Below are 24205 nucleotides of genomic sequence, written 5' to 3'. Positions count from 1 at the left end.
CAGTTTACCTCCCCAGCTGCAGGCATTTGTATAGAAAAGAAATGATGAGTAAAACAAAGATCGAGATTTTGCAGAATTTTCATTTCATGGGAATTTTGGGGCAGAAACAGGGGGAGTCATGCCAATTTAGAACAGAAACATTATTCAGCCTGTCAGAATTCCCCACGGAAGGGAAATTCTGGTTCCCGCCCAGCCCCACTGCATGGCCCATTGGCAACGTCAAAGTGCCCAGATTTCAAGAAGGGCCTCAGCAAGGCCGGACGCTAGACAATCCTTTGTGCTGGAGTGGCTGCAGAGTTTTGACGGCACATGGGGCCCAGGGGCCATGGATAGAATAAATCTGCTGTGCAGGGCGGTGTTTGGGGCCATGATTCTCAACCCTTGCATGGGCAGAGCATGATATCAATGCAGGCTGAGGATCTGTGGGATGGACAGACAGACACAAGGGTGAATATAGGTTGCACAGACAGGCAGAGGGTGCATGGGATGCACAGAGAGACACAGGCGTGTTTCGGATGCACAGTCAGACAGAGGAGTGTATGGGATGCATAGACAGCAGGGTGTTTGGGATGAACACACAGAAAGGAGTGTATGGGATGCACAGATAGGCAGAGGGTGTATGGGATGCACAGAAGGAAAGACAGAGGGATACAGGCATGCACAGACAGACAGAAAGAAGGTGTAAGGGATGCACAGATGGACAGAGTATTGCATGTGATGCACAGACAGACATGGGGGTGTTTGGGATGCACAGATAGACAAAGGGTATATGGGATGCACAGACAGACAGAGGGATGTTTTGGATGCACAGACAAACACAGGGGTGTAAGGGATGCACAAACCGACAGAGGGGTGTTTGGGATGCAAAGACACACACAGGGTGTATGGGATGTAGAGACAGGAAGAGGATGTATGGGATGCACAGACAGACAGAGGGTGTATTGGATGCACAGACACAGAGAGAGAGTGTGTATGGGATGCACAGACATACAGAGGGGTGTATGGATGCACAGATGAAAAAACAGAGGGGTACATGGGATGCACAGACAGACAGAACTGTGGATGTGATGTACAGATGGACAGAGTGGTGGTTGTGCTGCACAGACAGACAGTGGGCATGTATGGGATGCACAGACAGACACAGATGGAGTGTATGGCATACACAGAAAGACAGAGGGGTGTTCAGGATGCATTGACAAACAGAGGGTGTCTGGGATGCACACACAGGCAGAGGGGTGTTTGGGATGTAAAGACAGACAGAGGGGTGTTTGGGATGTAAAGACAAACAGAGGGTGTATGGGATGCACAGACTGTCAGAAGGAGTATGGGATGCACAGCCAGACAGAGCGTGTTTGTTATGCACAGACAGAGGGGTGTATGGGATGCTCAGACAGAGGGGTGTATTCGATGCACAGACAGGGACAGGTTGTAGGGATTTAAAGACGGACAGAGGGTGTATGGGATGCACAGACAGACAGAGCAGTATATGGGATACACAGAGAGCGGTTTATGGGATGCACAGACAGAGGGGTGTTTGGGATGCACAGAAAGAAAGAGTATCAGAGGGGTAGCCGTGTTAGTCTGAATCTGTAAAAAGCAACAGAGGGTCCTGTGGCACCTTTAAGACTAACAGAAGTATTGGGAGCATAAGCTTTCGTGGGTAAGAATCTCACTTCTTCAGCTTTGCATCTGAAGAAGTGAGGTTCTTACCCACGAAAGCTTATGCTCCCAATACTTCTGTTAGTCTTAAAGGTGCCACAGGACCCTCTGTTGCTTTTTACAGAAAGAAAGAGTGGTGTCTGGGATGAACAGACGGACAGAGGGGTGTATAGGATGCACAGTCAGAGAGATGTTTGGGATGCACAGTCAGAGGGGTGTTTGGGATGCACAGACAGAAAGATGGGTTTGGGATGTAAAGACAGACAGAGGGGTGTATGGGATGCACAGACAGGCAGAGGGTGTATGGGATTTACAGAGGGATAGAGGGTTGGATGCGATATACCTACAGACAGAGGGTTGTATTCGATGCAAAGACAGGGACAGGGTGCATGCACAGACAGAGGATGTCTGAGATGCACAGACAGACAGAGGGGTGTATGGGATGAACAGACAGACAGAGAGTGTTTGGGATGCACAGATAGAAGGGAGTATGGGATGCACATACAGAGAGGTGTATGGGATGTGCAGAGAGAAGGGAGTATGGGATGCACATACAGAGGGGTGTATGGGATGCACAGACAGACAGAGGGGTGTAAGGGATGCACAGAGAGGCATAGGGTATACAGGATGTAAAGATGGACAGAGGGCTGTATGTGATTCACAGACAGGGGAGTATGGGATGCACAGAGAGAGCGGTGCATGGCATGTACAGAAAGAAAGGAGGTGTATGGGATGCATAGACAGACAGAGAGGTGTTTGGGATGCACAGACAGAGGGGTGTTTGGATGCACAGACAGAAAGAGGGGTGTATGGGATGAACAGACGGACAGAGGGGTGTATGGAATGCATAGGTAGAGAGGAGTATGGGATGCACAGATGGAGAGGTGTATGAGATGCACAGACAGAGAGTTTATGGGATGCACAGATGGACTGAGGGGAGCATGGGATGCAGAGACAGGTAGAGGGTGTATAGGCTGCACAGAGAGGCAGAGGTTGTATGTGATGCACAGACAGGCAGAGGGTGTATGTGATGTACCGATGGACTGAGGTATGTATGGGATGCACAGAGAGGCAGAGAGTGTATGGGATGCACAGACGGACAGAGGGGTGTATGGGATGCAGAGACAAGAACAGGGTGTACAGGATTTACAAACAGCCAGATGGGTGACTGGGATGTGCAGACAGACTGATGTGTGTATGGGATGGATGGACAGATAGAAGGGTGGATGGGATGCACAGAGGAGTTTATCGGATGCACAGACTGAGGGTATATTGTGTGCACAGACAGTATCAGGAGTGATCCCGGAGTCCCCCTTGGTATCTGCAGTCCCTGGCAGCGCAGTGGAGCTGATCCCCTAGTGCGTGGGAGGGTGCACCCAGTCCCTCAGCTCACTGCCACTCCTGGCCAGGCCTAGCTCTGGGGCGATTCTTGTCTCCAGCCACTCCGAGGGCCCAGACCCCCTTTCAGCCAGTTGTCTTCCGTCCCTGCGAGCTGGGTGGAGGATTTCCCTCCATATGCACTTGCTGAGCCTGCCCTGAAAGCGGGCTCCTGCCCCAGCAAACGCCCCCAGGGGTGCAACCCAACTGGGCGTGGCAGTCCTGCCCTCCTCTCTCGCTCCCCCCAGTTTAAATGAGGAGTAACCCACTAGAGTCCCTGGGGCTGGTTCCCCCTCACTCACCGCGCATAGATCAGGAGTAACCCCACTGCAGTCCCTGGGGCGGGTTCCCCTCTGGTTACAAATGTAACTTTCGCTTTCGCTTTCCTTATCCTCTGCTGCCCCCGTGTGGCTATTTCCCAGCATTGTGAGTCTCTGCCACAGACTGCCTGGTTCACCTTGGGCAAGGTCCCTGAATGCTCTGTGCCGACAGTGCTCGCTCCCTGCCCCACAGGGGGTGTGGTGGGTGAACACGCCCTTTGGTGGGAGGTGTTCAGATACTACAGTGAAAGAGGCAAATAAGCACTGAAAGCTCCATCCATGTCTAAAACCCAGGAGACGTGACACCTCCTCTGTCCTTATGGGACCCCATGCCCCTCCCGGAGTCACGAATAGAACCCAGAAGCCCTGACTCCCAGTCTTGTGCCCCCACATGGAGGGGAGCAAGCTGCCCTCAAGTGAAGTCCTGCATTTTGCTCAGCTAGGCTTGCTAAAGCCATGACAAATATCAGGGCGTGTATTAAAGAAATCCGTAAAGTCCCAATCAAGATCGGGACCCCGTCGTATCGGGCACAGCACAGACACATGGTGACTGAGATCAGGGCCCCGTCGTGCTGGGTGCTGCACAGACACATGGTGACCGAGATCAGGGCTCCATCGTGCCAGGCACAGCACAGACACACGGTGACTGAGATCAGGGCCCCATTGTGCCGGGCACAGCACAGACATACGGTGACTGAGAGCAGGGCCCCGTCATGCCGGGTGTTGTATAGACACACGGTGACTGAGATCAGGGCCCCATCGTGCCGGGCACAGCACAGACATAAGGAGACTGAGAGCAGGGCTCTATCGTGCCGGGCACTGCAGAGACTCAGTGAGAGGCAATCCCTCCCCCAAATCTCAACAGAGAACAGTTTTATCTCCATTTACAGATGAAGAATAGAGGGAAAGAGCAATGAAGTGTTAGATTTTAAAAATTATTTAGGTGCCTGCTTTTGCAGAGAAGCACCCTGTGGGATTGTGCAAGGCACCTACTGGCCTAACTCCTGTTCAGTGTAATTTAAGCCCTTGGGCACTTTTGATTTTCCCCAGCTGGGGATCTAGCCTCATTGACGCCAGTGAAGCGACACTGGGAATTACGCTGCTGCTGTGGTGTAGCAGAGCCTTCTCCTTGGCCAAGGCTGTTGCTCCGCCCTGGGTGGCCCTGGCTGTGGGCTGTGGTCTGGCTGAGCCAGGCCCCTCTGGGGCGTGTGGGGACTGATATGCCAGGGGGCAAATTTGTCACGTACACATGGAAGATATACAGCACAGCTATAGCTATGTCTTAACTCAGGAAGTTCCTTCGAGAGGAAATGTAGCAAAACGCCAAACCTGCAGACAATGGACCTTTATGTGCCTGCGTCCTGTAGATAAACTGCTTGGTTTGCAAAATAAGCAAGGAGGAGGGGGCAAATAGGTGAACAATAAGGGGTCATAAGAGGGGCAGATACATGTAGCTTGCTAATTATGTATGGTAATGATGACAAATTTTGGCCAATCATAGAGCGATAGATTATCATAAGCAACTGCATATAATGCTTTGGTGTAAGTGTTTTCTTTGTTCTTGCTGACTTATGAGCTTGAACCCAATTGCAATTGAAATAAACAGATCGCCCCTCCCAGGGCTCCTTGCTTAGCTAGCTGTGTCCGTCTCTCCTTATTCCTCAGCTGGAACGGACAGAAATTTCTATGACAGGGTCTCTGCCCTCCCCTGCAGGCCTTGTCTGGGCTCTGAGCTCCCCATGTGTTGGCCTGTGCCAGCCTGGCCCCAGTTCCAGGAGGGGTGGGGGAGGAGGGATGAGATCCCTCCCTGCTGTTTGGGGGACTTCAGGCCGGTGTGCGCACAGCCGTGGAGTCAGCGAAACAGGCAGTGGCCTCCTGCCCTGGGCTAGTCCCCCATGGGGTGGCTCGGGAACAGTCACCCTCCTGCACTCCCCATTAATTTTCAAGTGCTGACAAGCCCCAAGCCGGGAGCTCGGCCTGCCCCGCGCAGCTGACAGGAAATGATGCTCGGCTCCCTTGGCTGTGGGGTGGAGGGGAACTTTCTCACTGAGCGGGTGCACGCTGGCTCTGTGGGGCTGCTCCTGAGGAGCCTTTTCCTGCAGCTGGGCAGGCCGGGACAGCAGAACGGGACGGAGAGGCTGCAGAGAGGACTCGCTCCCCAGTGCTTCCGTCCTGGCCGGGATGCGGCGGTGAGGGGCTGGGCCTGCCCCCCTCCCTACCACTCAGGGAACAGCTTCACTGCAGGATCCGGGGCTGCAGGTATATAGGGGATTCCTGGATCAGTGCAGATCCTGCCTGTCTGTCTGTCTGTCTGTGCAGCCCGTCCCTGCTTGGCTGTTTCTCTGTTGTGAGGCTGAAATTGGCTCCTTTCCCCTAGATCCTCATTCGTGGTACTGGTTCCTGATTCCGAGAATCGTTGCTGTTTTTCATTCTGCACTGGCAAGTCAGACTTTCCGAGTTTTCCCCACCACTGTACAGCTGAACGAGAGGACAGTTTGTGTCAGTCGTTCAGCATTTATTGAACCATTCAAGAGAGCAGCTGGGTTTGCCCGGCTGGACACGACACACTGTGGTTTTGGGGACCCCCAGGTGATGTATCCCCATGGCCGTCAGGCTGTCTAGAAGCAGCTGGCATGTGCCTCTCGCTGATCCAAAGCTTTTTTTCCTGCACAATGTGCTGCCACGGGTCATGCCCCCTGCCCACTTCCATTCTGTTTAGGTGCTTGAATAAGTAACTGGGAATAAGGAAACTAACTTCAGCCTCATCTGTCTATCTGTCCATCCCCAACCATACCCACCGGTCTGTCTCTCTGTTCCCATCTTTCTATATATTCATCCTCATAGAATCATAGAATACCAGGGGAAGGGACCTCAGGAAGTATCTATCTATCTATCTATCTATCTATCTATCTATCTATCTATCTATCTATCTATCTATCTATCTATCTATCTATCTATCCCCCTTTCATTCTCTAGCCACCATCAGTCATCTTGTCACATAGGGCATGTTAATTTCCACATGTGTGTGCATTTGGGGCAGGGGTGGCTGCTGCTCCCACATGTCCCCCCATCTGTGTGCGGATTAGGACACTCGGACAGGGGCCAGTGTGTTCACCAATATCCGTGCCAGTCCTTCCTCGCTAGCCCAAGGCATAGGTGGATTCACAGAGTGCACCAGATCTTGCTCCATCTAGCCCCATGGCTGGCCTCGCCTGAGATGTAAGGGCCCCGCAGTGCTGGGTGAGCTGCCCCCAGGAGAGGTGTAGTGTGATGACACCCACCCACTGCAATTTCCTGGAGCCAGCTGTTTGGGCAGTACTCATGGGAGACTTAGGCCATGATTGGAATGGGACGCTGCATTGCAAGCAGGAAAGAAAGGGTTAACCCCCAGCGGATGCCTCAACCAGGAGTTGTCCCATCTGTGCCTCGGCCCCACGCCCACTGGCTGTGTCCTGCAAGCCCACTGGCCACGCCCACCAAAGCACACTTGTACTTCCTAGGGTTAAAGCCCGTGGCCTGAAATCCAGCCACGCCCAGCAGATTTGTGGTGTCCAGGGCAACTTGGAAATGTTGGCGCTGACCCAATCCAAGGGAGCGATGAGAGGTGGGGAGTTTCAAAGGTGACAGGGAGAGTTAGGAACACATGACGCCTAATGCCCTGCGGCTTCTTTGAAACACCCACTCCTCAGTGCCACCACACCTGCTGCCCATCCAGAGACACCCATCACGGCTTCAGCTGACTGGGGGTTTGAACCCCAGGCCTTCAGAGCAGAAGCCCTTTGCATTGGAGCTGACGGTGTAGGTCCACCAGGTGGTGGCAATAGCAGGCTATTTTCCCATTCCATGGAGCAGCCTCCAGAGAGATACATGCCCCACGTTAGTGTGGGATCCCAGCATTCAAGAAATGTGGGAAGAACAACCATCTCGGGCCAGTAACGTCATACAATACGTCTTGGCCCTATGGGAGAAGCTTGACACCCTGGGCTCATTTGCCAGGGAGAACCGTCTACACACTCAGAGCACCCAGGATGCAGCCTATAATTAAGGATATTATTTTGTCATGGAGATCATGGAATTCTGTGACTTTAATGGACCTCCGTGACTTCTTTGGCTTCAGCCCCCTGCCTGGCCCCACTGCAGAAGTAGTAGTGGGGCTGGAGCAGTGGCCGGCGGTCAGCCACCAGGGCTGGAGCAGTGGCTAGGGCTGGGACTAGAGCAGTAGCTGGGGATGAGTACAGGGCTGGAGCAGCCATAGGAACTAGGCTGGAGCTGCAGCTGGGGCTACGTCAGCCCCCCGGGGCTGGGTGGGTCCAGGCTGGAGCAGTCCCCAGGGGCTGGAGCAGCGGCTGGAGCTGGAGCAGCCCCCCCTGCAGCAGCAATGGCCGGGCTGGAGCAGCGGCCAGCGCCCCTGATAGTCCCCTCCCAGTATTTTTAGTAAAAGTCAGGGACAGGTCGTGGGCTTCTGTGAATTTTTGTTTATTGCCAGTGATCTGTCCCTGACTTTTACTAAAAGTACCCGTGACAAAACCTTAACCTTACTTATCATTAAAGGGCTGACCTCCGGGAGTTCCAGCCCAGCAATCATGTTCTCTTGTTATTACCTAGCTCCAAATCAAAACTCCCAGCCCGCTGGCAAGGGCCCCATAAGGTGGTGCGCTGAGTGGAGCAGGTGAGTTATGAAATCCAACAACCAGACAAGTGACAGGCACAACAAATCTACCAAGTGAATCTTTTAAAACCATGGAAAGACCAAGAAAGTCTACTAATAGGCCCCTACGCACCTGAACACCAATAGCCCCCTACACACCTGAAGCCCAATTAGGCTTGCAGGTTGTCGAAGACTCGGAGCCAGGGATGGTCAAGACTGGAAACACCCTCACCCCAAACCAGAGAAGCCAGGCTTCACAGGTGATCACCACCTTCTCTTCCATGTTTTCTACCTACCCTGGATGGACCCATTTAATAACCCATAACAGTCAGACAGAACCGGGGCTTAAAGTCAGAGAAAACCCTCGACCATTTCTCCCAAAGTTGAGGGAAACCATGAAGCGAGAACTCCAATCAGTGCTAAAACTGGGAGTAATCAAAGAATCATGCAGCAACTGGAAAAGCCCCGTAATGTTGCTTCTCAAGACTGATGGGACCACCTGGTCATGTATCAATTTCCAGAAGGTCAATGCAGTCTCAAAATTTGATGCATACCTGATGCTATGTGTTGATCAACTTCTCGACCAGCAAGGGGAAGCGGAGTACATCACTACTCTCGATCTGACAAAGGGATATTGGCAGAACCCCGTCACAGAATCCAGGGAAAAGACAGCTTTTTCCATCCCCTTTCAGTTCCGGACAATGCCCTTTGGGTTGCATGGGGCTCCGGAAACATTCCAGCAGCTAGCGGACCAGATCCTCCAATCCCATAGCCAATATGCTGCCGCATACCTAGACGACGTCACAGGTATCTACAGTCAAAACTGGCAGGACCACCTAAAGCATGTGACAGCCATGTTACAATCCCTCCAGGAGGCTGGCCTGACAGCAAATCCTGCTGAATGTCACTTGGGCAAGGATGAAACAACCTGCCTCAGGTACACTAGGAAAAGGTGCGGTGTGACCCTTGGTCAATAAGGTTCAGGCCCTCCAGACGTGCCATGCCACTTCCTTGAGGAAACAGGTACGCCAGTTTTTAGGAGTAGCTTGACACTACTGCCGATTTATTCTGGTTTTCTCAACCATTGTGGCCCCTCTCACTTATCTGCTCAAGAACGGCCCAAACATGATCCAATGAACCAAAGCTTGTGAGGAGGCTTTTCAAGCCCTGAAGAACCCGTCTTGTACAGCCCCGATTTCACCAAGGAGTTCCTGCTACAGACCGATGCATCGGATGTGGGTCTAGGAGCCGTTTTGTCTCCGGTGGTGTAAGGTGGTGACCCTCTTGCCAAATTCCAAGTCTCCCGGAGTAGTAGGGGGTTAGGGAAGCAGCACAGTCTCTTAAGGATTGTACACTGAATGCCGCTGTATCCAGCGCTGTGGTGTTGCCCCACGGTGTTAAGCCGGCCATTATCTGCATCAGACGCCATCGGGTTAAATAATTATTGGGGTTTTCATTGGGCTCTTGGGTTGTGGCTACAGCTTGTGCTATAAAATTGCGCCTGCCTATTTGCTCTCCAAAAAGTCCCATTAGAGTCAATATGCTATTGTTCTCATCAACTCTAATCCTATCTAGGGCCCTCCGAATCTCTGAAGCCGCACAGATGTCCATCAAGCGGCAGACTTCAGTGGTGTTCAGCTGTTCCCTTATAGTGAGCAAAAACGCGTTAGAACACCATCTGGAGAAATTGTCCTTTTTTAGGGGTCCCAAACTATCAGCCATGGCTTTTAAGTGAGCAGCTGATACAAGGACAGTGGTGACGGTTGTACTTCCCCCTCCCTCTGCAGGTGTTGTGACTGTAGTTCATCGTATGGCTGCGATAGGGTTTTGTTTGATAGGTTTCAATCCCTGGGGCTCATCCCATATATCTCCATTCCAAGCTTCACTAGGGTCCCATTTTCCCTCCCATTCAGGGACCTCACTATCTTGGGCTTGGCCCCATTCTCTTGTCATCACAGCTGCTACTTGGCGGGTAGCAAACCCCAATTTTGTTTTAAGATGCTTAATAATAGATTCACAGTGGTTGTGATTGGCAGGGGCTCTACCTTGTTCTAATGTTAATTTCTTTATCATTCCCTGTAAAGCCTGATTCTCTCTTTGTATTTTTCCTCTATTCGTTCAGATAATCCCCTCTCTTCTATTTTAACTTCTCTTAGGGTATCTTTGAGAATGTCTAACTGGCTTTGAACTCCAGTGACCAGTATTTTCCATTTGTCAGTTTCTCCTTCAGATACATTAAGTTTCTCATGCAGTGCAGCATTCTCCTCCTGGTGGCTAGCCAAGTGAAGGAATGCCTCATTGCATGCTTCCCACAATAGTCAGATTGCAGCCGAGTCTCTTTTATTCGGGGTCGATGGCCTGTAGACCAACAGATATTTTGCCAATCTATTTTCCAAATCAGCTATAGTATGAACATCGGCTAATGCTTGTTCAGTTCATGGGCTGTGCCCAAACTTTTATAAAATTGTCTTAAAAGGAGTCATTTCCTGTATGAATGGTAATTTTTTCTGCTCTTCTTGAGCTTTGTCCTTAGGGGATTCCTTTCGCCTAAACATATTTCTTTATAAATCTCTTTTACCTTTATAACACTTCTGTGCCCAGGCTGGTGCTGGGACTTACACAACACAAATGTCTATACCCACTAAAAACTCTACCTGACAGAACAGGAGGGGGAACGCTAAGCCCCCTACCTTTTGGGCTTGATCCTGCTATGACTGAGGGTATATTCACCTATGCAATTTTTCCCTGACAGACGGGTAGGAGCGAGGACTCTAATCCTCCCCCTTATGGCCCAGCACCTCTACAACCGGGGGTGTATATACCTGGACAGTTTGTATATATCTTATCTGTATAGTTTTCCCTGACTGACGGGTTGGAGTGAGGCCTTTAATCCTCCCCCTATTGCCAGGCACTTCCACGACCGGGGGTGTGCACACCTGAATGATCCATCACTTTATACAAATGGTATAACCTTTTAGCAATATTTAGCAGTATTTTCAACAATCACAATGCATGTCTTCCCCCTTTTGCAATTCTCCACCAAAAATGTTATGCTTATAAGAAGCACACGGGATCTTTTTCAGGGGAAAAGGCAATACACCGCATTTATTGAAGATACAACAATTAGCATATGCATTCAATCACACCACACACACACTCACACTGTCCCGCCAGTCAATGTGATAGTTACCAGTCCAGAGTCCGGATCAAGCTAGTGGCCAGCTAGGTTGATCACAAGTGGGGAGGAGCTGGGTTCCGTCTGTTGCGACATGATGCTCCAGGGAAGTCTTGGCAGGATGAACCCAAAGTTTCATGGCAAGACACTCTGTTTATATAGTGATTTTCCTTCATTGGGACCAATGAGTTTTGCACCGTCATGCTGTAATCAATTGTTTGACGAGTGCTTGTTTTCTTAAATTGTCCTTCTCATTCTTTACGTCATGTTCCTCAGGGAGTTATTCCATGCTGGTTTTGATCACAGCTATCTTGTCCCCATTGATAGGTGCCTGTCTCATCTTTAGAGTCGTCAATCTGCCCTGCAATGCTTCAATAGGGGCGTGTTGCAGCCTCCTGGTGCCCTTGCGTCTGTCTCCGTCTCCTCCCTAGACCAGCCGGTTCAGCAATGGCCTTCACACTTATCTCTTAACCCACACATTCCTCATTCACACACAAAACAAAATTAATGTACACAGAACATTTTGAACAGGAACATCAAATTGCAATGCCAAAAAAAAAAAAAAAAAAAAAAGGAATGATCATGGCATTCCTTTACTTATTTTAAAATGCTAAACCTACAACAAATTGGTGACCCTCAAAGGATCTGTTACTGCCTTGAAATCAGTCCAGACACAGATTCTGGCTGATGGCCCATTAGGCCATTCCTTTCTGCTATTCAAAAAGGGTGACTGGCAGAATATGATCAAATCATACACCAATACATTTAATACATACTATATTATTATTCTTTATCCTTCATTCTAAATGATATAAAATACAAACATAAAATCCTACTACTACATCAGCAGCTGCTGCTCTCCTGCCCTCTCCTTATGCAGCCCAGGGGTGCCTGGGGCAGAGGAGCAGCCGTCCCGTGGGGGAGCGAGAAGCAATGCCAGCTGCTTTGTGCATCCTGGTGGGTCAGTTTCCCCATATGGGTGCAGGAGGGGGATGCAGGGGTTAGGGGCACAAGATACAGGTGCAGGTGTTGGGGTGAAGGGGGCACAGTGCAGGGGTTAGGGAAATAGGTGAGGAATGCAGGGGTCGGGGTGAGGGGAGCATGCACAGTGCAGGGATTAGGGGCGCAGAAGGAAAGTGCAGGGATTGGGGTGAAGGTGGCACATTACAGGGGTTGGGGGAAGGGGGGGGAGCCTGGGGAGCCCATGGGGGACCAGGGGCAATTGGGGGGCACCATGCCCATGGGGGCCAGGAGCACCAAAATGCAAGTTGCCCTGGATGCCATTTTCCCTAAGGCTGGCACTGTCTACAGCCATTGGTGTTGGCATCTGTCGGCTTTAAATACAATACCACTTCTTAGCATGCGTTTATAAGGGGAAAGCTGTGCTTGCACAAATGGAAATAACACGGTGTTCATCCGAGCCCAGACGGTTTAATTTTCACTTGCTAATGAGAAAATAATTTCCACTGCACCCTCTTTGCTTAGGGGAATGAGCGACCTTGAAGTCCAGGATCCTGTTTCACGGCTTCCCTTGAGAATTTGATTGCTCAGAAACATCTGTAAAGTATTCCCTTAGCACAGCCAGCCGGCAGCTGTAACACCTGCTGCTAGCAGGCCAAATGCCAACTGTCAAATGTTTCTGAACTGGCATGCCATTTCACTTCATGCACTGTCATTTTTTCAATGCAAGCAGGGAGGAAAAAGGTCTGTTTCTTTGGAGGAAATGTTCCCAGACTGCCAGTAGATAGCAGACATGCAAGGTGGGTGAGATAATATATTTTATTGGAGCAACTCCTGTTGGTGAAAGAGACGAGCAAAACTTGTCTCTGTTGTCTCTTTCATCAGCAGAAGTTGGTCCAATAAAAGATATTAACTCACGCACCTTGTCTCTCTGATATCCTGGGACCGACACAACTCCAGCAACACCGCAAACAGTAGATAGCAGGGGAGTTAATAGAAATAACTTAAAAAAAACTAAACAAACAATCCAAACTCCCAACCACAAAGGGAAAATTATTTCAGTGTCTAAAAATGGAGAAACATCCCAAGCGAATTTTTTTCTTGGCTCTCTTCCAGAATTTCAGCATTTCTACACTGCTATAGGGTGCTTGGGGAGCTGGCATTCCCAATTGAAATCATGGGCTCTGTGTCAACAAACGGGAATCAAGAGTCCTGCATTTGCTCCAGTAAAAATTGCTGATCTCTGATCTGCTAAGAGAGATCTTCCAAGAAGTGTGTGGCTTTTCCAAACATTGATGTGTTGCTTTGTTCTTAATGGGGTGGTGTCTAGAGAAGGATCGGACCAGATCTGATTTCTGAAACGCATGTTTTTGCAGGAGGAAAAAATAATACTTTGAAGAAAATTTTTTGGTTAAAAAAGTCTCAGATGGAATTTCCATGTTGGTAGAAAATTATAAACAGCTGCTCACCTTGGCATGAGCTGTCCACTTCGAATAGTGGGTTTACCGACAATATTACATGTTGGTGGTTAAAAACAATGCTTTTAATGAGATTATTTTCAATTTTTTACGCAACCTGGGGGGCTTCACCCACCCAAACACCCAAGCATAGGGGCTCTGCCCCATCCACCCCAGTGGGGGCTCTGCCCCTCGTCCATGGGCCCCACCAGAAGACTTACAAACCCAGCATCTGCACCTCCTGGGTCTTTCCCCACAAGGGCTCAGTCTCCAGGTGCTCCTACTCTAGGGTTACCATACGTCCTCTTTTTCCCGGACATGTCCGGCTTTTCGGCACTCAAACCCCCGTCCGGGGGGAATTGCCAAAAAGCCGAACATGTCCGGGAAAATGGCGGCTCTGCTCCTCCCCTGACTCTTCGGCTCTGTTTAAGAGCCGAGCTGCCCCAGTGCTACCGGCTTCGGGCAGCCCCCTTGTCTCCGGACCCCAGCCACCGGCCGGGCACTTCCCCTCCCGGGCTCCGGCGGCACAGGGTCCGGAGGCATGGGGGCTGCCCGAAGCCGGTAGCGCTGGGGCAGCTCGGCTCTTAAACAGAGCCGAAGAGTCAGGGGAGGAGCAGAGCCTCCAGCCGTGGAGGCTCTGCTCCTCCTCTGACTCTTCGGCTCTGTTTAAGAGCCGGGCATGGGGGCTGCCCAAAGCCGGTAGCGCTCGGGCAGCCCGGCTCTGTTTAAGAGCCGGGCTGCCCGAGCGCTACCGGCTTGGGGCAGCCCCCATGCCTCCGGACCCTGCGCCGCCGGAGCCCGGGAGGGGAAGTGCCTGGCTGGGGGCGCAGGGTCTGGAAGCAAGGGGGCTGCCCGAAGCCCAAGCGCTACCGGCTTCACGGTTTGCCGGGCAGCCTCCAGACCCTGCGCCCCCGGCTGGGCGCTTCCCCTCCCGGGCTCCAGATGTGCTGGGGAAGCGCTCGCCGGGGGCGCAGGGTCTGGGGGCTGCCCGGCAAACCGTGAAGCCGGTAGTGCTCGGGCAGCCCTTTCCCTGTGGCTGGGAGTGGAAGGGAGAAGGGGGCAGAGTTAGGGCGGGGAAGGGGTGGAGTTGGGGCGGGATTGGGGGGTGGGGAAATGGGCGGGGCCAGGGCCCGTGGAGGGTCCTCTTTTTTTATTTAATAGATATGGTAACCCTATCCTACTCCACCCATGGGTGAAGGGAGGGAGTTGTCGGGTGAGCAGCTATTTCCCTTCTCATCCCTTGTCTCTAGGGTGACCAGATGTCCTGATACTATATATGGACAGTCCCGATTTTTGGGTCTTTTTCTTATATAGGCTCCTATTACCCCCCAGACCCTGTCCCGATTTTTCACATTTGCTGTCTGGTCACCCTACTTGTCTCCTTGGCTTCCCCATAGTTCATCAGCTCCTGTCCAGCCCTGAGGCCAGGAAGAGCTGCCTTGCCAGATGCTGGGATCCCGTCACCCACACTCCAGCGCTGCCCTGCTCTCAGCCGTCCTCCTCCTGCACATTCAGGCTGCAGTGGCCGGTAAGGAGGCTGTGACAAACTGGGACTGTTCTTAATGTGGTCTTTAAATGCTGACAGGTTTCAGGGTAGCAGCCGTGTTAGTCTGTATCCTCAAAAAGAACAGGAGTACTTGTGGCACCTTAGAGACTAACAAATTTATTAGAGCATAAGCTTTCGTGGGCTACCGTATGCATCCGAAGAAGTGGGTTGTAGCCCACGAAAGCTTATGCTCTAATAAATTTGTTAGTCTCTAAGGTGCCACAAGTACTCCTGTTCTTTTTAAATGCTGAGTGGGGAGTGTTGGCCGGGGAAGGTTGCAGGGGAGTTTGGCTGGGACGGTCTGCATTGGGGGATGGGAGACTGGCCTTGAGGCAGGATACCTGAGCACGTAACATGAGAACCCAGGAAGGAGGTTGGAGGCCAGGTGACACCTCTGCCTGGAAAACTGGACAAAGGCTGGGGGAGGAGCTGGGAAGAGGCTGAGTGAGAGATGCTGGAGGGAGTGAGGGTTTTTTTGGAGCTGGCTGGTGAAATGGAGTGGAGCCCAGATGGGGCTCTGACCCCCCAACGGGGCTGTGGTGTCCCTGGGGCCCCTAGCTGGACCAAACTAAGGAGGCCCTGTTGTTTGTACCTGAAAGACCTGTCTTGGACCATGTTCCTGTCATCTAAATAAACCTTCTGCTTTACTGGCTGGCTGAGAGTCATGGTGAATCGCAGGAAGCCGGAGTGCAGGGCCTTGTCTCCCCGCACACTTCGTGACAGAGGCTCTGTCCTTAATGGTGCTGCATGGTCACGGGGCCCCAGCTGGCTCTCACGTATGGCGGGAACAGTCTGGGGTGACTGCCCTGGTAATGCACTGGGCTCGGGGGTCAGAGCGCAGGATCTAGCGCTCACTCATATGCACAGTAACGTGTGACAAATGGAGTCACTGTCCATCCCCCCACATCTATCCCCTCCCATCCATCCCCCCACATCCATCCCCATACACACCCCTCCATCCATCCCCCCACATCCATCCCCATACACACCCCTCTATCCATCCCCCCACATCCATCCCCATACACACCCCTCCATCCATCCCCCCATATCCATCCCCATACACACCCCTCCATCCATCCCCCCACATCCATCCCCATACAAACCCCTCCATCCATCCATCCATCCATCCATCTCCCCACATCCATCTCCATACACACCCCTCCATCCATCCACCCACAACCATCCCCATACACACCCCTCTATCCATCCATCCATCCATCCATCCATCCATCCATCCATCCATCCATCCATCCATCCATCCATCCATCCATCCCAATAAACACTCCTTCATCCATCCATCCCCCACATCCATCCATCCATCCATTCCCATATACACCCCTCCATCTGTCCCATCCTTTCTTCCATCCAACCCCCCACATCCTTCCCTCCATCCCGATACACACCCCTCCATCCATTCATTACATCCAGGCCTCCCCATACACACACTGCTCCATGCATCCATCTATCCATCATTTATCCCCACACCCCTCAATCCTTCTCCATATACACTCCTCCATCCTTCTCCATATACACTCCTCCTCCATACATCTGTCCTCTCCCCAATCCATCAATATACACTTCTTCCATCCATCTCCCCCATTCATCCATCCCTATACACATGCCTCCACCCTTCCCTCCCCAACCCCTGCTCACAGCTCTCTCTCAGCCCCTCTATCCAGGATCCGCTAGGGTCTCCGGGCTGGGTGGTGGGGCTGGGGGCTGGGCTATGTCAGAGACGAAGCTGCTTCCCACCGCTCCCCTCTGACCCCAGGCTTGTCTCTCTGCCCCTTTCCCCAGTGAATTTCCAGGTGCTGGCTCCTGCCGGCCCCCTCTCCGCCCCGCTGGGGGGCACCGTGCTGCTGCCCTGCCACCTCTCCCCCGCGCTCAGCGCCCAGGCCATGCAGGTGAAATGGAGCTGGGTAGGCCAGGACATCCATGTGTACCTTCCGAACGGGAGCGAGGTGCAGGGTGAGAGGTACCGGGGCAGGACGGAGCTCCTGCGGGACGGGATCCAGAAAGGCAGCCTGGCCCTGCGGATCTGGAACCTCACCCTGCAGGATGAAGGGCGCTACCTCTGTGACTTCCAGTCCAACAACACCGTTGGCAACGCCACACTGGAGCTCCATGTGACGAGTGAGTGATCCTGGGGTGGGGAGAGGCTGGATTCAGCCTGCGTGGCTCTGGGGAAGGGAGGGATGGACTGGGGGGGACCAGCCCATAAAGCCTGCTGCAGTCACAGGCCAGAAAATCTCCCCCAGTGACTCCTCCGTCCAGCCCAGCTGGCTGAACCAAAGCAGAGCCTGTGGGGCAGAGACGCCCAGGCTGCATATAAGGACCCTGAGCATGTGGGCTCCCCAGGAGTCCTGTGACAGATTTTTGTTACCAATCTGTCTGGGGCCACAGTTGATCAGGCTGGGGCCACAGGATCTTTTTGGGGAGGAGATGATGAGGCACACCAAGTGTCTAAATTTTAAAGCTTTATTAAATAAAATAATAAAATAACAGCAGAGAGTGCTGGGAACGCTCCCACGTCACTCAGGGGAAGAAAGAAAGCATTAATGCCCCAAGCCATAACCCACTTTCATGCTCACACACACACGACCCAGACTGGCCAAGTCTGGGTGTAACATCAGAAGAAGGGTGGGGAAGAGGTGGACGGGAGTGCTGTCCTGGGCCCAGGCCATCCAAGGATCTGCTGTGCTCTCCAAATTGCTCCAGCTCTCAGGAGGGTTTTAAGTCCTGGCTCCTCGGTGGTGTTCCATTCCGCGACCTCCGTTCCTGGGTCTCTTTCATAGAATCATAGAATCATAGAATATCAGGGTTGGAAGGGACCTCAGGAGGTCATCTAGTCCAAACCCCTGCTCAAAGCAGGACCAATTCCCAACTAAATCATCCCAGCCATGGCTTTGTCAAGCCTGACCTTAAAAACCTCTAAGGAAGGACATTCCACCACCTCCCTAGATAACCCATTCCAGTGCTTCACCACCCTCCTAGTGAAAAAGTTTTTCCTAATATCCAACCTAAACCTCTCCCACTGCAACTTGAGACCATTACTCATTGTTCTGTCATCTGGTACCACTGAGAACAGTCTAGATCCATCCTCTTTGGAACCCCCTTTCAGGTAGTTGAAAGCAGCTATCAAATCCCCCCTCATTCTTCTCTTCTGCAGACTAAACAGTCCCAGTTCCCTCAGCCTCTCCTCATAAATCTTTGTGCCAGTCCAAACCGGCTTTCTGTGGCCTTCTTGGCTGCCCAAAACACACTGGCTCTGGAGACTTTGTTTTCCCTCCTGTTGGCCTTCACTGTCACCGCCTCATTCGCTCTCACTGTTCTTACTGCTATCTCTGCAGCTCTGCATCTCATTCTCTCTCACTGTTCTCGCTGCTATTTCTGCAGCTCTGCTCAACTTAGTTCTCATCCTCTCATGGCTGGGCATCTGTAGATTTCTCGTCTAGCCCATGACCTTGGGCCAGGGCCAGCGTCTTATCTTCGGACTGAGCTTACTAGCTGCAGTGTTGAGTTAACTTGTTCTCTGGTCTTTTCTTCTTCTTCCCCCCTTCTCAACCTCTTGTAACCTACAAAGGAAACTTCCACTCTCCACTCACACACCTTTAACCCTCCCCAAAATGCTTTGCGATGCTTGCAACAGCATTAGCAATATACAGTGCTGATCTACCTTCCCAGGGGACTCCCTAAGGGGAGGGGGCCATTGGGTTGTGACAGCCCGACAGAGCCTCCTTCCATAGAGGATGCCCTGCAATGGCAGATATGTGCCCCCTATTTTCAGTGTCAATGTCTCAGCTCCAGTACCCAGCCATCAGCTCTCCCCAGCTCTCAGAACCCCACTCTCCGGGGCAGTCCATAAGGGGATCAGGAATGAGGATAGCATGAAATCAAGGGAGAATTCATGTTGATTTCTCTCCCCCAGGCTCCGGCTCGGACCCCCTCCTCCATATTGGTGGATATGACGGCAAGCAGATGAACGTGACATGTCTCTCTGTGGGGTGGTACCCGAAGCCAAAGGTGCTCTGGAGAAATGGCCACAGGGAGAGACTGACCCCATCTAAGGAGGAAAAAATCTCCATAAACCAGGACCTCTTTGATGTCTCCAGCTCCGTGGTAGTGACTGAGCAGTCGGCCCCAACACTGATTTGTGTCATCAGACCCGGCTCACCTGGCCCGGAGAAAGTCTCAGCCATTCTCATCTCACGTGAGCTGCTAATGGAACCAGGACACAGACCTGGGTCCAGATTGGCATTGATAGACTGTGAGAACTTTGGGGCAGTGATTGTCTTTTACTGCGTGTCTGTGCAGCACCCGGCATGATGGGGCCCTGATCTCAGTCACCGTGTGTCTGTTCAGTGCCCAGCGCGATGGGGCCCTGATCTCGGTCACCATGTGTGTTTGTGCAGCACCCAGAGCTATCGGGCCTTGATCTTGATTACCGTTCATCTGGGCAGCACCCGGCGTGACGGGGCTCTGATCTTGGTCACTGTGTGTCTGTACAGCGCCCAACGTGACGTGGCCCTGATCTTACTTGGGGCCTTTAGGTGCCACTGAAATGAAAAAATGAAATACAATTATATTCACTAGGCCATATTGAAAATGCCACCATTATTTAGTTCTAGGACTCAAATGCCCAAGCAAAACCCCTCTTTGTTGGGCACCCTATTATTCAAGAATTGCCAAAACTCTCAGCCCACATCCCTGGGTTCTCCAAAGAGAGGTCCAGTGCGGAAAACCTGAATTCAATATTTCTGGGGTTTGAATGCTTTAAAAACAAAAAGGGAGAAAATAAACAACTTTTAGAAAATAGCACTGAGGGCTTTTTCATGCATCATGAAGGAGACAAAACAGGGCCCATGTCCAATTGTTTTGTTTGTTTATTTGCCTTTGCATGTTGCAGAAGACTAACATGAGGTCTCTTCTTTCTTCCTTTTGCAGATGAGTTTTTCCCCAAAGTCTCCTCTTGGAAGGTTGGCCTCTTCTTGTTCCTGTCAGTGTGTGTTTGCCTCCTCTTCTTGCCTGCCTGCTACTTATGGAGGGTTCAAAGAGCAAAAAGGAAATCCTCCAATTTAACCACAAAGAAGTGATGGATCCTTCGATACAGGGGAAAGGAAATTCCTACGTGGGTATCAATTGTTATAAATCAACACACCTGCTTTGCTCCCCCAGCTAGCATTATTTTCATTATATGTATTACAGATACACTTATGAGACCCAACCAAGATCAGGGCCCTGTAATGTCAGATACTGCACAGACACACAGTGACCGAGATCAGACCCCCGTCGCATCGGGCGCTGCACAGACACACAGTGACCGAGATCAGAGCCCTGTCGCACCGGGCGCGGCACAGACACACAGTGACCGAGATCAGAGCCCTGTCGCACCGGGCGCTGCACAGACACAAAGTGCCAGAGATCAGGGCCCCTTTATACCGGGCGCTGCCCAGACACATAGTGACTGAGATCAGGGCCCCGTCGCACCGGGCGCTGCACAGACACACTGTCAAGGCTGCTTCCCCACTTTGAACTTTAGGGTACAAATGTGGGGGCCTGCATGAAGACTTCTAAGCTTAACTACCAGCTTAGATCTGGTCTGCTGCCACCATCCCAAAGCTAATTCCCTTCCCTGGGTAGCCTTGAGAGGCATTCACCAATTCCCTGGTGAATACAGATCCAAACCCCTTGGATCTTAAAACAAGGAGAAATTAACCATCCCCCCCTCCTTCCTTCCACCAACTCCTGGTGAATACAGTTCCAACCCCCCTAGGATCTTAAAACAAGGAGAAATTAACCATCCCCCCTCCTTCCTTTCACCAACTCCTGGTGAATACAGATCCAACCCCCTTGGATCTAAAAACAAGGAAAAATCAATCAGGTTCTTAAAAAGAAGGCTTTTAATTAAAGAAAAAGGTAAAAATCATCTCTGTGAAATCAGTATGGAAAATAACTTTACAGGGTAATAAAACTTAAAGAGCTCAGAGGACTCCCCCCTAGCCTCAGGTTCAAAATACAGCAAACAGAGATAAACACTCTAGTAAAATGTACATTTACAAGTTGAGAAAACAAAGATAAAAACTAACACGCCTTGCCTGGCTGTTTACTTACAAGTTTGAAATAGGAGAGACTTGTTTAGAAAGATGTGGAGAACCTGGATTGATGTCTGGTCCCTCTCAGTCCCAAGAGCGAACAACCCCCAAAACAAAGAGCACAAACAAAAGCCTTTCCCCCCCCAAGATTTGAAAGTATCTTGTCCCCTTATTGGTCCTTTGGGTCAGGTGTCAGCCAGGTTACCTGAGCTTCTTAACCCTTTACAGGTAAAAGGATTTTGGAGTCTCTGGCCAGGAGGGATTTTATAGTACTGTACACAGGAGAGCTGTTACCCTTCCCTTTATAGTTATGACACACACAGATCTGGGCCCCATCATGCTGGGCACTGCACACACACAGTGTTAAGTTGTCCAAGGTAACAGATGTCCAACTCAGCCAACTACATACAATTATTTATGAAAGGCAGGAAAATTAAAGGCAGACTGAATTAGTCCAAACACAATGGCCAACCAATACCACCCAAGGAGTGTGCTGAGAGCGTGCCTGGTAAATAAGAGGAGAATGGAACCAGAAAGGAATGGAGCAAAACAGACTTGTTGGAAATTTGGCTTAATTGGTGGACAAAATAATGAGGGGAGGGGCTGTTCCCCCCCATCATTCTCTTTTAGGGTCCTGAAAAAGAGTCTTTGGTGGGGAGTCACAATGGTGGAAGCTAAGTGGACTGGAAGGAGTCAGGCCTACCAACATGTCTGCCACCCCCACCGTCTCCTGGGAGTCCGGGATCTACCATTACACTGTGGGGCCCGCACCATCCTGATCCTCAGTGCGGTCCAGCCAGATTGACCCAGACGACACTACCACCTCCACTGGCTTTGGCTAAATCCTGAAGAGAATCTGGGACATGAGACTTGGGTCTTCGCTGCCACCTGGCCCCCCGTGTGTCCTTTTCCTTCCTTCCTTATTATTTCTCTGTCCTATTGCTCTCCTTTTGCCTTCTGTTTAATGAGAGTCTGGCTTAGTTGCCCAAGACTGTATATTTTGCAATGCTGCTGTGAGCCCATGACCAGAGAGGCAGCTAAAAGCAATGCCCTAAACTGGCCCAAGGTCTCGGAGTGGCTGATGGGACCATGTGCTGGGCCTGTGTTTCTCCAACAGTGAGTTTGTGAGTGCGAGTTAACGCTAGAGACAGAAGCTGCATTTTCTCTCTCGGCTGTTCTTTCCTTTCCTGTCTTGAGTGTGTTTGTCTTGTTCTGTCTTAAAGGAAGCAGGAGCAGATTCTAGCAACAACAGCTTCAGCCCATCTCAGCTCAACTTTTGTCTATTCCCGCAAATGGACAGTTTAATACCCTCTGTAATACCAGCCGAAGGATTGTCAAACGGCTAGAACTCTCTCCAGTGAAAGGGAAAGGGGACAAGGGATGTTGTTACAACAAAAATCTCCCTTAATAGTTCACATTTCAAAGGCTGGATCATTTTCCCTTCTTTTCCTGTCTCTTTAATAAAAGGTTACACTGATTTTTAAGGGTGGTCATTGCCATGGGACTAAGCAGGCCGAGGTCTCTGCCCTCGGAGCCCCGGCCTGTGTTGAACTGTTTCGTGTTGGACAGTGACAGGGTCATGCTAACACCTTGGAATCTCTGGCCCCATTTCTTCCATCGAAATTAGCACAGACATGTGGGAACTGAGGCTATGTCTACACTACCGCGGTAAGTCGACCTAGGCGATGCAACTCCAGCTACATGAATAACATAGCTGGAGTCAACGTACTGTAGGTCGAGTTACCGCAGGGTCTACACTGCGGGGGGTTGACTGGAGAAACTCTCCCGTCGACTTACCTTACTCTTCTTGTCGGGGGTAGAGTACGGGGTCGACTGAAGAGCAATCTGCTGTCGATTTGGGGGGTCTTTACTAGACCTGTTAAATCAACCTCCAGTGGATCGATCTCAGAGCATCGATCCCAGCCGTAGTGTAGACCTGCCCTCAGATATAGGCCCCTTTGGCAAGTGCAGTGTCATGGAATAGTGCCCCCTTGTGGACTTTCCCAGCATCCTGACCCAGCCGCGGTTACAGTAGAACCTCAGAATTAAGAACACTTCGGGAACGGAGGTTGTTCATAACTCTGAAATGTTCGTAACTCTGAACAAAACGTTACGGTTCTTTCAAAAGTTTACAACTGAACATTGGCTTAATTGAAGGGTTAAAATCCATGTGCATGTTATATAACAACCTGGTATATGAATTATGCCAGCTCTTTTCCAGACCCAAAGTCCAGAGTTTGGTCTGGAGACCAGAGGCCTAGCTAATAGTTATCAGCTAAGAGAAAGCTGGGGTAAACAAAATAACATTGCCTTTGCTAAGATATGCTTGGTCAGTAGAAATGCCAGATGTTAAGGCAATAACTGAATAATTATGTTTCATCCAATGTTTCAAATTGAACAAAGAATCCCTGTTCCTATTGTGTTTCTCCTGAAGGGAAAACAGTTTTCCCACAGATCCAACCTTGAGTTTATGAAAAATTGGCACATGTCAGTATAATGATATGGCATCCTTCCACCTCCCTTCCCAGGGACCAATGCCCTGCCTTAAGGCATAAAGGAGACAATCTGTATTACCATATCCTTTCACTGTTTCTTTGCTTTAACCCCTAGGAATGTACCTGTTGAACAATCAAAGAAGTTGCTCCATTCCTATGGACCCCAAATCAGAATTCAACATATATATTTTATACTAATAACATTTTATCAAAGTATTAATTAAATGTTAACTTGCTAATTTGAGACCATGGGCGGAGACATTATGTAACCTTTTAACCATTGGCTAATGTGCTATCTTGTCTTGCTGCAAAACCTATCCCGGGGTGTGGAACTGCCTACCCCGTCACTTTCCCCCGCCCATGGAAAATCTATATATTTCATTGTAATCAATTGATTGACAGTGTCTCTGAGCCTAATAAGCCAGGTGACACTCCACCAGCGCTGTGTGTAATAAACCCCTATGCTTTGACCTCTA

General features: G+C 50.8%; 2 protein-coding genes across 10 annotated transcripts in view; one reads left to right on the top strand and one right to left on the bottom strand.

Annotated features, from left to right (window-relative positions):
• Positions 1–11625, bottom strand: part of LOC101938895 (butyrophilin subfamily 1 member A1-like) — a 23493-nt gene extending 11868 nt beyond the window's left edge. The window contains exons 1-2 of one of the 4 annotated variants that reach the window (XM_065562478.1): positions 11195–11625; positions 8559–9649 (exon numbers count right to left, since the gene is read on the bottom strand). The gene's annotated coding sequence lies outside the window, so the exon portion shown is untranslated. Of the gene's footprint in view, positions 1–3338; positions 3447–8558; positions 9650–11194 lie in introns of those variants that run through there. The other 3 variants (XM_042842674.2, XM_024112649.3, XM_008176159.3) reach the window with 3 other exon arrangements.
• LOC101936974 (butyrophilin subfamily 3 member A2-like) lies at positions 5025–24205 on the top strand. Of its 6 annotated transcripts, none has more exons than XM_065562620.1 (6): positions 5025–5615; positions 14994–15124; positions 16940–17275; positions 19071–19352; positions 20087–20270; positions 23845–24205. In XM_065562620.1, the coding sequence occupies exons 2-5, from the start codon at positions 15043–15045 to the stop codon at positions 20233–20235; spliced, it is 849 nt and encodes a 282-aa protein (XP_065418692.1). In that variant the 5' UTR covers positions 5025–5615; positions 14994–15042; the 3' UTR covers positions 20236–20270; positions 23845–24205. The 6 variants fall into 6 exon arrangements, with proteins under 6 accessions (XP_065418692.1, XP_005312288.2, XP_065418690.1 ...); XM_005312231.5 differs by having other exon boundaries at positions 5140–5615; positions 21865–24205; XM_042842676.2 differs by having other exon boundaries at positions 5163–5615; positions 19071–19409.

The sequence above is a fragment of the Chrysemys picta genome, chromosome 12 (genome assembly GCF_011386835.1).
Source record: "Chrysemys picta bellii isolate R12L10 chromosome 12, ASM1138683v2, whole genome shotgun sequence".
Classification (NCBI taxonomy): Eukaryota; Metazoa; Chordata; order Testudines; family Emydidae; genus Chrysemys; species Chrysemys picta.
This window is presented reverse-complemented; position numbering and strand designations above follow the sequence as displayed.

Coding starts and splice junctions, on each gene's coding strand:
- LOC101936974 (XM_065562618.1), top strand. CDS start 15,043: ATGCTGGGATCCCGTCACCCACACTCCAGCGCTGCCCTGCTCTCAGCC. Junction 15,125..16,939: donor CATTCAGGCTGCAGTGGCCG/GTAAGGAGGCTG, acceptor CCCTTTCCCCAG/TGAATTTCCAGGTGCTGGCT. Junction 19,410..20,086: donor CAGATTGGCATTGATAGACT/GTGAGAACTTTG, acceptor TTCCTTTTGCAG/ATGAGTTTTTCCCCAAAGTC.